At 51.9% G+C, this 12138-nt stretch overlaps 4 protein-coding genes and 2 non-coding genes across 6 annotated transcripts; 3 read left to right on the top strand and 3 right to left on the bottom strand.

Moving 5' to 3' along the window:
* The first annotated feature begins 117 nt into the window (after window positions 1–117).
* On the top strand, window positions 118–189 carry B0T26DRAFT_t232. The gene has a single exon. It is a non-coding gene; the product is annotated as a tRNA-Thr (tRNA).
* Window positions 190–616: 427 nt separating this feature from the next.
* Window positions 617–2509, bottom strand: B0T26DRAFT_744109 (ser/Thr protein phosphatase family protein; the record flags this gene model as incomplete). The annotated part of the gene is made up of 3 exons (XM_060444363.1): window positions 617–1321; window positions 1355–1603; window positions 2507–2509. 3 exons carry the CDS (start codon window positions 2507–2509, stop codon window positions 617–619), a joined length of 957 nt encoding a protein of 318 aa, XP_060292202.1.
* A 1286-nt stretch (window positions 2510–3795) lies between these two features.
* B0T26DRAFT_729132 (uncharacterized protein) lies at window positions 3796–5043 on the top strand. Its single transcript, XM_060442945.1, has 2 exons — window positions 3796–4661; window positions 4735–5043. Exons 1-2 carry the CDS (start codon window positions 4026–4028, stop codon window positions 4819–4821), a joined length of 723 nt encoding a protein of 240 aa, XP_060292201.1. The 5' UTR covers window positions 3796–4025; the 3' UTR covers window positions 4822–5043.
* A 167-nt stretch (window positions 5044–5210) lies between these two features.
* B0T26DRAFT_t231 lies at window positions 5211–5337 on the bottom strand. The gene has a single exon. It is a non-coding gene; the product is annotated as a tRNA-Leu (tRNA).
* Window positions 5338–8789: 3452 nt separating this feature from the next.
* Window positions 8790–10245, top strand: B0T26DRAFT_680673 (uncharacterized protein; the record flags this gene model as incomplete). Its single annotated transcript, XM_060440521.1, has 3 exons — window positions 8790–9308; window positions 9406–9892; window positions 9980–10245. 3 exons carry the CDS (start codon window positions 8790–8792, stop codon window positions 10243–10245), a joined length of 1272 nt encoding a protein of 423 aa, XP_060292200.1.
* Window positions 10246–10814: 569 nt separating this feature from the next.
* Window positions 10815–11606, bottom strand: B0T26DRAFT_729127 (uncharacterized protein). Its single transcript, XM_060442944.1, has 2 exons — window positions 11105–11606; window positions 10815–10859 (listed from the first exon to the last, which is right to left on the bottom strand). Exon 1 carries the CDS (start codon window positions 11405–11407, stop codon window positions 11243–11245), a length of 165 nt encoding a protein of 54 aa, XP_060292199.1. The 5' UTR covers window positions 11408–11606; the 3' UTR covers window positions 10815–10859; window positions 11105–11242.
* Between the last annotated feature and the right edge of the window lie 532 nt (window positions 11607–12138).

Genomic DNA, 12138 nt, shown 5'->3' with positions numbered 1-12138 from the left:
TCTCGACGCCGACTCCTTGAAGATTCAAGGGATCATCCTCAAGGCCCAGGCGGGGCTGTGGAGTGGTTGCCATTTGGCTTGTAAAACGGCCTAAAAGCTGACCAATCAAGAGCAAGCGCCCGCATGGCTCAGTGGTAGAGCGTATCACTAGTAATGATAAGGTCATCAGTTCGATTCTGATTGTGGGCATTGGTTTCTTTTTGAGTTTCTTCTTTGATATGGCCTTTCTTTTTCTCATTCTTGGCCTGCCCACTTCACATAGGCTGGGCCGCCTGCCCTCCCTCCTCTGATCGTAGGCCCGACATCCTCTTTACCCTTTCCGGACCCGCCTTCGAATCACGCCCTTTTACCCAGAATTAAGATCCCTAGACTATGGCAAGTGTAGTTAGTGCCTTTGTTTTGGGTTAAACTGTATACCCCACCCTTCGTTGTCTTTCTAATCGTGGCACCTTGCTAGACGGCGTTCCCTTTTACGTACTAATCAAGGTCGAGTTAGAATCAGCTAGAAGAAGGTCGACTTCGGGGAAGCGGACGGCGGCGCATTTGAGGCACGCTTTAGAGGCAACTGCTGTCCTGGGTACCTAAGGACAGCGTCAACAAATTGGCTAGTAACGTCCTACTCACATCCCGAATGGATGGCAGCGGGGAGTTCGAGGTCAATGACCCATGGCAACTGGGCCTGGTCCTCCTCTGTCGACTCGATGGCCGCGTTGGCGAAGAGCGTCGTACGGCCTGGAACGACAGGGAACTCGCTTCCAGAGCAATGGTCCGTCGCACGGTACCCAGCGGCCCTGAGCGCTGTAAGTCGGGACTCTTTCTCCGCGATGTCTTGGGCTGTATCCCACTTTCTTGGACGGAGGGCCGCCAGAGTGTCGACCAAGGCTGACTCGCCGTGGTTGATGTCAGAAAAGTGCGAGGAGAATTCGCTGGGCGTGTCGTGCCATGCCATTAGTTTAGCCCCCCATCCCTCGTAGATATGGCCAAAACAATGCAGCCGCAGCCGAGCTTTCGCCACGGCAGCAAAGAGATGCTGGCAGCCACCGCGCTGATTAGAAGCAGTGAGGTCCAAAAACCCTTTGGGAGGAGGGCCATGGGTGATGACGATGTCAACGTCGTTGTCGATAGCGAAGTCATGGTGCTCTCCCCGTTTGAACTGGAATCCCCAGTCGGCGTCCGCAGATGGAGTAAAGGGGCTAGCGTAAACTGCTAGCCTGGCACCGTTGTCAAGGTTGAAGCGGTGGGCGCCTTGGTCAAGAAACACGACACCGTCCGATCTGGCATCCTCAAAAAGTTGTCGGGCGTCGCCAAAATCGCCGTATTCCTTGATCATAAGCTCCAGCTAAATCGAAAAGACGGCTTCTGCCTGCGCTCTCTTCTTTGCAAACATTGGCGTGTCTAGGGTAAAGTCGTGGTTTCCGGCAATGACAATTTTGAGGGGTGCGTTGATTGTTCGTAAGAGGTCCAAGGTCGTGCGGAACTCGTGGAGTTTGGACTCGTTTGTAAAGTCTCCACAGTGGATTGCCACGTCGACAGGCAGATTTGGGGCGGTGAGTCCCTTTTCCGCGTGTGTGTCGGATAGGATGAGGAATCTCGTCTTGATATCCTACATCTTGGCGTAGTTTGTATGAAGGGTGTATGAATGATTGATGTGATATGTTAGTCAGCCTAGAAGTTGCAGGTTAATATTTTAAGGAAGAATAACGGTGTGATGGGTTGCAAGATGGAATAATGGCGGGAGAGTCGGGGGTTTTTATTGCCTGGCAGCGCGATGAGTGTCTACCGAGGTAATGTACACATCAAACTACGGCCGAGTTAGTTTTACCCTTCCGATGACTCATGCAAATGGATCGGCTTAACGCTGCTTCCATCTGGGTACGGATTTAGGTTGAGGATTTACTTTTTGAAACTTTGGATTGGACCGGTCCAGCAAATAATTACTTCTTTCTATCTTGAAGTAAGGAAATTAAGGTGTAGAAGGGTTAAGAGGACTCCACGCTAGGGCTACCCGACGAATGCGCCCTGACCGGAAAAGACCTCTAGTACTTTGTCAGGGGATCGTTGTGATGAACCCTAACAATTAGAGTAGGCAGTTGCGAACGCTTGGTGGGAATTGTTGCACACAAGCAGTCAAAATAGGTGCATTCAATTGATGAATTGTGGAAAGAAGGAAACAGTGCGAAAAGCCCGCTTCCTGTACGAAAAAATGCCCTTTCCAACTGCAAGCACTAGGCCTGTGTAGGCGTAGATCCTCGCTTAGAAAACATGTAGCCTAATTTGGCCTAGTTACGTAACAGGAATGCCTAAATCACAGACTAAACCCTAATTGAGACTAGTAGGAAAATGGGCTTGCTTGTTCCCACTTCGTCCTTTCCTCCCAGGGTAATAACTCAGTGTAAGGCAGGAGCTGTAATGACGGGAGCGTGAAGAGCGCAAGCAGCACCTGCAATGAGTCTGAAGAGCGCAAACAGCAGCTGCAATGGGTCTGAAGAGCGCAAACAGCAGCTGCCATAGTGCGGAAAGCTTCGGACACAGAAAAGGCCCATTTCCCCGGCATTGGTGCTCGTTCCCATTTCCACTCTTTAATGCCCCACCATTTTCACTGGTAAGACTAGCATTCCCAACGTTAGGCCTAGCAAGAGGAGTAGTTGTGCTAACATTGATCGTAGATGTATCATCGCTATACTCGAAATCTCTGTAATTATTTTCCAGTCCCATTTTGATTTCTAATGATAGCATCATTCGGGTTCGCCCAGCACCGTGACTGACCAGTACCGTGACTAACTGACTAACCAGCCCCGTTAGTAGATAGCAGGTACAAGCAGCCCAACTTTGCCCAGACGTCCCCAACACGGCAGCTAAGTCACCAGCCAACAGCCTCTAACTCTCTCACTCATCACGTATGTATCTCTTTGCCATGCTGCAATACTCGCCGGTGATATTAAACTTCGGAGTTGTCTCCATTGCATGCCCTCGACCTGACATTGTTCTTTCTTCTAGTTCGCTCAATACCCTTGTCTCGAACCTCTGCAACATGCCGAAGCCTGATATCAATAGGATATCCCCGCACCACAGCGCGAAGCGCTCATCCAGTGCTTCCGCTCGATCACCCGCCTGGTCCGACCGGAGCTCCGCCGCCAGCTAGTACTAGTTGGCGGTGCAGCGAGCATTGTCCACTCCTTCGTCTAGAAGACTGAGGACGTGGATGTTGCCGCGCCTCCGAGCGCGCTAATCGATATCTGGGAGGGAGCGACGGCCGGCACCCTCAAGTTTAGCATCGAGTCAGACGGCAAGATTGCGTTCGATGCCCCGCAAGGCTTCTGTGCTCGAGTTAACATCATCGAGCTTGGGAACGGGTGCATCGAACAGATCCACGTGGCAGAACCGTTTCACGACGGTTCTGTTCTGTCGCGTCCATGTCTGACTTGTTGTTGAGGGCCGTGACCGTGACGGTGCTCGATCGTGGGGGGATGGCGACATTGCAGACTTTAAGTGGATGTTGGCAGAGGTGGCAAGAAGGGATCAATTTCTAGCGATTGACGACGAGGAGTTGGCGGGTAAAACTTTTGTCCTGGAGGCGATCGTCCGAAACCAGACCCCACCAACCACCCCACCACCTGGGCAGCCACGCTCACATGCGTGCCGACGTGTTTCACGATTGGTTTCATCACTCTCCTCTGACCCTTCCTCCCGCCATGTTCTAGATTCTCTTTGAGTTCTCTCTCACCGAATCGGAGCGGACTGTCACGGCACGGCCGAACTATGGTCCGTGGTGCCGCAACCATGCCCTGGCTGCAGGTTCCACCCCGTCGCTCCACTCTTCCCAATTAGGACTAGCCTAATTGCCCCTGCCAACCACAAAGCCACGGCCTGCAGGAACCGTAGGCTTTTTCCTTTTCCTTTTCCTTTCTTTAGTTTAGTTATTTACGAATCCAGTCATTTCTTACTTGCAGCCTCGACTCTCGTTTATGCCTGCCTTCACACGGACTGCCATCCCGGACGGCTAGGGTGGTGCACTGTGGCGGATAATGGAGACGGCCTGGACACAAAGCCCGATCGGCGACTCCGCCCTCGGGGCCATCTTCGCCTCGGATCAGGACATGTACCCCGTCGCCGCGCTTTCTTTACAGCGTTTTCGCAGCTGGGTCTCGGCCTGGCCAGAAGTCTCGATTTGTTTCCTGCCGCCCGCGGCCCATCCACCAGCAACATCCGGGTCGCCGCAATCACCACTCGCTGGAGTCATCGTCGTGCTGCCGCTGCGTCGCGCGCATTGGGAAGACCTACTCGTGGGCAGGATCAAGGAGGCCGACATCGATGCCGAAACCATGTTTCCAGCCAGGCTCGGAGTCGGAGTCGGAGATGACAACCCATATGCGGGAGAAGAGGGAGGGGAAGAGGTCGGCCTGCACGTCTTTCACATCGAGCGGTTCACCGCCTTGCCAGGGGAGGGCCACGTGTCTGCCGCTGCAACAGGCATGGGTGCAACAAAGAAGCGCTTCGCCGAATTTGCCCTCGACCAGGTTGCGCGCCGCGCAGCAGCCATAGGGAGGGGAGCTCGACGCTGGAGCATCGCAGGCTTCTCGGGTGAGCCGAGCTGGTGGTTTTCTTTGCCGGCCTACTCTCCTTCCTTCTCTGTCTTCTTTTTTTCGTCCTCTTTTTTTTTCGTCCTCTTCTTTTTTTCGTCCTCTTCTTCCCCCTTTCCCTTTTTCTACTCTTTTTTACCTCCCTCTGCCTGAGCACACTCCCACCCTTGTCTTGCAGTTAGGAAACCCACACTATAATGTCCCGCTGTTGCTAACCACAACGTGCGTCACTGCACCCTAGCCCTCACTGCCACGCCTGCAGGCAAAAAGACGTTTGAGCGAATGGGTTTCACGTCGACGGGGTACAGAGAGATCCTCTTTTCACGGTCCAAGGCGAAACCTACCGAAAACGATAGGGAAACCCCTTCCAGCCAGGTAATCGAAATACTCTGTCTGTACCCTGGAGATCGGACGGGCGAACGTCCGTTAGACATGGTCGACAACGACTGCACCATTGTGTCAACTTCCGAGATGGCGGTCCGCCGTTGACTTGACGGCGACTTGAGCCACGTTGTTCTTGATCTAATCAAGCAGGGTTTGGTGAGGAGGAAGAACAAATGAAAATGCATACTGAAGAAAAGAAAACACGGGACATGAATGGCGATGGGAGGGGAAGAGGGCAAAGAATTATGACAAGAGTGGGATTCGAACCCACGCCCTTTCGGACCACGGAATCATGTGATGTGACATGATGTTACACCGCGAATTAGGGGATATCTCCTTAACGTGGCGCCTTAGACCGCTCGGCCATCTTGCCTGTTGCTTGTCTTATGGAGGGTTGGTGTGGAAATGCGTTATTTTAAGGGGGGCGTGGTGGAACTCGAGAGATTTTTTTTTCAGGGTAAGAGAAACCAAGTTATGTGCTGAGGCCCTGAATCTCCACTCGATCCAACCTTGAGTCCCTGAATCTCCACTCGATCCAACCTTAAGTCCCTTGGATTGCTTGGCTATCTTGCTAATTGATTAGCACTTGTTTTGCTGGCCTGTGGATCTTGATGAAGATTCTGGGTGGAAAGCGCCGGTAAGAGGGTTGGCTGGGAAAAGATTGAGCGCCCACTCCACCCTTCATGTTGTTATAAGCAGTGCAACAAGAGTGGGGCCTCGAAACTTGGGCGAGATGTGCTTGTTAGTGGGCGTGTGGCAAAGCTCCTCTGTCAAATCAAGATAAGCATTGCTATTACAGATTTCTCGTCTCACGCCTTGCACACGTTGCCACCGACCCCACCAGGTTTCCTGTTTCATGCAAGACGTTTTGTGTTTTGCCGAAACAGTATGGGCGGCTTGGCGGCGCACACATGTCCGTCTGCCCAAAGTAATTAATGACATCCAGCTGAGTGAATGTTGGGCTCCATCCACACAGCCGCAGCCATGCATGAGCTAACGGCAGTTGTCGTCTCCGGGTGCCTTGCAGGTAGAGAGATTCCGAGATCCGGGTCAGGAGATTCAGGTCAGCCGACAAGCAACCATTTCTCATGACAAGCAATCATTCCTCAAATGGCAATTTCTCAGGCCAGCCTCAGAGCTTTGCTATTCTCTGCGCCACTGTAGCGTCATGACAAAGATTATTGATAATAGCCCTTAACTAAATTTAGTAAATTTCTCATCCACTACTACCACAGCATTACTAGGTTCCCACCTCGAACACGCCTCACTCATGTTGGAGCGTTTCTGTTCTGAGTGTGCTGCCTCGTTCTCAAAATATGCTGACCATGGACATGCTGACGTCTGCTGTGCGCGGCTTATCCGTGGATATGACGTTTCAGGAAAGCTTTAATATTGGTTCCTTACTCTTGAGATTTCTCACCGTTCGGTGGTGTGCTCTCTCTCCCTTTTCGCTCGCTCACTGCTACGTGTAAGCTGAAATTGGGTGGGGGGTAAGCTGCACACACCCTCACCTCATCATGGAATTGGTCCATCGGTTCAGGTAACCATAATTTCGGATTGATTGAGTGACCGTCTCGCATCATCCGCGTCCACAATTTGAGCGAATCTACGATCCTGAGGTTCAATTACCGCATTTGGAAGTATGTTGGCGTTGGCGGCGGCGGCGAGGTGCAATTGCGATACAGCTGCGTTGCTAGCTCTTGGAGCGGGGCAGCCAGCAAATGCGGTAATTTTAGCTGTAAAATGTGGTATTTTCCTAGGCGGTGAGCTGTAAAGCCTTGGCGCCTATGTACCTACCGTATATGGGGACGTTTTAAGAGTCCGAGGAGACGCTCTCATTAACTAACCGGTCAAATTATGCCAGGTTGTTGGCCAATCTTTGGAAGCGAGTCTTGTTCCCACTACAAGAGGCAGACTCCGACTCTGGTGGAGGTGGCTGAAAACAACAAAGAAATGTGGGGGGATGGTTTGCGGTAAACATGAATGTTGTCTCGGTCAAGACGGAATGGTTGGCTCGGATAACTGTCGACTGGCAAGCCTCTGTCTCGTCTGCTTTCTATCAAATCATTTCACCAGGGAAGAACAAGGGGAGGGAGAAAATGGTGATCCGGGCGTCATAAGCAAGAGCTTCTGCCACATCAAAGCAGGTGCTGCTCTGTTAATAAGCGGTGTACCAATGGGAAAGAAAAAGGGGCATATGAGAGCTTCGAAGCCTTGCCGGCTCGCCACGAAGCACGAAGGGAACGGTTTAAATAATTAGATGACGAAGGCATCGAGCCCGTCACGTGCGGCTGCGGAGGGGTGGAGAGAGTGGCGATGGCAACCTGTGTCGCGTAAATATAAGCAGGGTCGGAAGCTGGATGGGATGAATGAATGATGGGTTGAGAAGGCGACTGACGTTGCGGCGAAAACAAGAAGCGAGGAACCAGGCAACCTAAGTACCTGCCAGATCTTACTTGTACAGGGCAATAGAAAACTGGCCGAACGCACCCCGTGTCGCTTCCATTGTCACAACCTTGGCAAACGGCCGTTGGCCGTCGAAGCCGTACGTACGCTTTTCCCATCCTGGACCTTTCACCTTCCGGGCCCCTCCCTCACCTCAGCCCAGCCAGGTGCCCTACGGCGCTGTGAAAGGTTTGTGCACTCCATCTCCAATTCAGGTAGCTCGTATTATCTCGGAGCTGCAGCTGAGCCGCTAAATACTGCCTGGGCTTGACTTCCCAGAAAAAGGAGAAACGTATTGATTGATCGCCGACGGTGGGTCGAGATGTCGCGCTCACATTTCGGATTCATCTCAGATTCATCGCCCCCCCCCCCTCCCCCCCCCAAGGTTATCTGTGTCAGTTTCAGGTATTTTTAATAAAAATATAATTTCAAGTTCACTGTCATCCGCCGTCTGTGCCGGTCCTGCATCGTGGTGGATGCGTGGGGGTTTTGGGCATTTAACCGGCAATTGCAATCTCGTGCTCACGCTCGTGGGCTCGGCTCAGCTTATTGCTGACGCCATGTTTCTGGCACGGGCTTACGGGTTTCTGAGTTTGGTTTTAGGGCTGGTTTTTTCGCCTTGACGGACTTGGCAGTATTACGTGTGCTAATCCCGGGGCTCTTCTCCAGCTCGTCAGCATAAGACCTAGCCCCAGACGGTAGTTTTGCCAAGCAAGGGTTGGTAAGAATATTTGAAATTGAACGCGGTCTTACTAAAGGCTGCAACTAAATTTGAAATAATGCTCACCCATCTGGCGGATTTAGACCAACAACGCCAACTCGGGCCTTGGAATCGCTGCTGTGAGGGTGTCGGCGACGCTGAGCTCGTTGGCGACTCGAGCCGTGCCGTCGGAGAAGTCTTATTTATTCTCTGTTAGCTATAGCAACAAACCTCGGTCGATAAGCTCGTACCCTGTTGCTGCTCACGTGTGTCTGAGCCAAGATGTGTGACATCTGCGCGAAATAATCACTCAGACTTGGTCGTGAATGCACGGAAACGAGAATCTGCCTCGTTGCCAGAGGCACAGGGCTCACTGGGAGTCGGCGAAGTGGATGCTCGTGGCACGTTTCAAAACTTTCGGATCGTGGCTGCGAACGCACGACGAGTCTCGCTCGGCTAAGTAGATGCCTTCCACAAGCCAAGGTATATAAACAATCGCACGTTCCGTGTAATGCTGGACATTCAAACCACAACACCACCTATCCTGCCTGACATCCTATACTCACTCACGGCTAGTAGAGACCACCGTCTTGTTCAACTCTTTCATCCATATTTATTGTTCATCTCGGCCCTCATTTTCTTCCACTGTAGTCTCCCTTGAACATTCCAAATCGGTCAACATGGCAAGCTCCTCAAAGGCAAAGCTCGTAAAAACCCCACCGCCGGAGGTCCAGTACCGACTTCTCGCCAAAAATTATGTCGATAGCAATTGGGAGGCGCCAAACCCCGTCCTCGATGGGCGCATCAAGTCGAATTCCGATCCTTCAAGCAAAAATCTTGATGCCGATGAGTTTGAAACGCTAGCTGTAGGAGGGGACCGATTCAAAGTCCTCTCTGTGGCGCTAGAGAAAATGTTCAAAATCCTCGGAGTCCCAGAGGCGATAAAGTGGCAGGCGGAAATTATCAAAGCATTCCGCGAAAGAGATGGGAACGCGGATGAAAACCCAACCGAGGAAGACCAAATTCAGCATGTCAGGAACTGGCTCGACTGCCTTGCCAAACATCTTCCGGTTGTCAAGATGGAGACCACGGAGAGTAACCTATGCGGCAAAACAAGAAGGGTCGGCTCACACTTTTCTGGCAACGATGTCAAGTTATGGGAAAAATACATACCGGCCGAGGTTGTGCTAAATGCCGACGTAAGTACAAGATAAGCCCCAATGCCGCCTGTGTAGGCGGCAACACTGCCTAACCTACTCGAACGAAGTAATACTAATTTATATACTTTATTTAAAGCTCGTGCACAGCGCAGTAAAAGCCGAGAAACTATACCAAAATGCACGTAGAGCATTTAAAGATTTTCAGTCACAGCCCAAACCTAAGAAGAGCCCCGAACTCGAGAAATATGAGAAAGGCCTTGATAGTCTTGATGATGAGAAGAAGCGACTTGAGATGCAATACTTTGAGCAGCTGGCTTTCCTAATAGCAACACTGGCTCACGAATTTGGCGGCCACGTAACGTCGATCTTTGTTGCGAAAACTAAAGAAGGGCACCGGACACCTCCTCAAATCACCGCTTTCGGCAAGGGAGACGAGAGTCGTGGAGAGGCCGGGTTTTACCTCGAGCATAAGATCTTCATAGGTCACTTTACGATATTGGGGAAGGAGGGTGGAGACAGAAAGCAGATCGGGACAGTGTGGATGCGCCAGGGAGTCGACGACCAAACCGTGTATTACCCGTTGAGGCAATCGAATTTGTGGCTTCTGATGAACCCGACGCCGGGTAAGTACAATTCCGAACCCCCCAATTCGCTGATACTGATCAGGTGCTCGGACGCTAACCATCATGTTTGATTTCTGGCGTTGATAGGAAATGTCTTCCAACAGCCGTTCAAAATGGACAAGACAAAGGGAATGACCGAGAAGGAGCGCAAGGAAAGGGGTTTCACAAAGCTATTTGAGGTTCGCGGAGATGATCCTCTCTCGAACCCGTCTTCGGCAAAAGGTGGCGATTCATCGTCCGAGAATTCCAAAGACAAAGTAACAGGTAACGAGGCACCTGTCGCCTCATCTAGCAAGGAGCACGGATCTGCGCAGCCCGTAGTCAAGACGGGGAAGAAGGGTGGAAATCCATAATTAACCGCTGCTCGGCCATCGGCAATCCTATCGCCTCTTTCCCGGACTCGCTGGTCGAGGCACTGGGATGGTAGGGATTCGTACCGGTGTTCAACAGTCTGGAACTTTTAAACCGCGCAATTCTTCTGAGAGAGGTTTGAGGGAAGCAGGCTCTCCGGTCCGTTCTTTGCGATTCTAATTATTAACAACACTACCGGCTCCCGTTCCGCGCTATACAACTGGTTGTAACTGCCTATGGGGGGGAGACTGAAGTTGGTTTCTGTTAGTCTCTGGGCCTCTGGGCCATGATTTAGCTGGCTATATAGATGGTTAAGTGTGCATATAGGTATCGTTATTGCCTGGGTCAATAAAAAAGAAGTTAGCGGGCTGGGCCCATCCATCCAAATGCGGGGCAGAAAATAAGCCCATGTGCCCTCCTGGTGCATATACCAACCACTACTACGTCGCCTCAATGACACTCGATGTAGTAGCTATCCTACTATGAAATGCAAATCTTTGTGAGGTTTGTGAACGGGCCCAGGCCAATCAGATTTTTTTGGTGGGAAACGGATGACTGCATTGCTTGCTTGGAGGAAGACTCGCTACCTGGGCTACCGCGGAATATGTATTGGAAGGTGTTGGAATAGCGATACTGGTGACCGCACACTAGCAGGGAGGAAGCAGAGATCGCGCGAGTACGCACGTGCAAGTAGGCACGTGCGGCGCGCGGACCTCTCACACACACACACAAAAACCCCGGTCGCACGCAGAACCTACCTTAGTTCCGGAGAGAGAGAATAGACACAACATTACCCCCGGTAGATCTACCAACCCTTCGACCTGTAGGATCCCTACGTAGTTTGAATACCACGAACAGAAGGTGATGGTCTGGATAAGTGGAACCCATAGATCCACCGGTTGGCCTGACAACATGTGCCAAGCCATAGATTTCTATTTAACCTCCCCTCATCTATCTAACTGTCTTTGTATCTATCTAGCCAGCTAGAGAGAATGTGCCTCAAGACTCTGCCTCTACAGCATGCTGTTTGGGGTGGAGTTTGGGCGCATGTTTGCGACGGTTGAAGAAGCTTGCTTCAGCCGAGGAATAAACTGTGACTGCAAATCCATCGGCAGGTCCCGCCCGCCAGTGTCTCGGCGAGCGAGCTGTGTAAGGTAAGGGCATGTCGCTGCTGATAGTGCCGACGCTATTATCCTCGCTGAGACCCTCCAGGGGGTGCGGTACGGTTGGAAGCAGAACCAGACGGCCCGGGTTGGACACCCGAACCACTTTGGTGCGGCCCGGGAATCATGCGTCCCTCCATGTAATCTGTCACGGCCGACTTGGAATGAGGGCGGAACTCCTATTGGGCGCTATAGACGAAGATTCTAAACTAAAGGGAAAAGGGAAAAGAAGCTCAAAAGCCTCCCCTCGCGAGATTCTTCCAGGGCATCTCAAGGTGGGGCTCTGGTCGAGCTTCCATTAGTCAGTTGGGTGGATCCCTCTGGCTGGTTGGGTGGATCCACCCGGCTGGTGTCTGATTAGTCAGAGCGTCTGGGAGGTCTGGAGGACCAGGCCCTCACATAATCTACCACCCCAAGGGGCCTAGAGAGCATCATGTTGTGGGCTCTTACCGAGCTAGTCGACCGAGAAGAGGATGCGATCTCAATGCTTGGGGGAGGTCCATATCGATAACGAAAATTCCACATCTCCTTTTCTCTCCTCCTGGAGTTCGTACTCCTAGTGTCCGCCGCCTCGTAATCAACAGGGGAGAAAACTATTTCGAGACACGACGCGCCAGCCGTCCTTCGATTCCCGCCGGTTAGTTATTGGAAGCAGAGACGCTTACGATCCCCTCCCTAGCATGGCTTCCATGTAACCCACGTACACCCTCCGGTGCTGGTAGTCCTGGTCCT

The sequence above is a fragment of the Lasiosphaeria miniovina genome (genome assembly GCF_030549165.1).
Source record: "Lasiosphaeria miniovina strain SMH2392-1A chromosome Unknown B0T26scaffold_7, whole genome shotgun sequence".
NCBI classification, from domain to species: domain Eukaryota; kingdom Fungi; phylum Ascomycota; class Sordariomycetes; order Sordariales; family Lasiosphaeriaceae; genus Lasiosphaeria; species Lasiosphaeria miniovina.
Note: the sequence above shows the minus strand (reverse complement) of the source record. Positions and strands in the feature narration are given on the sequence as shown.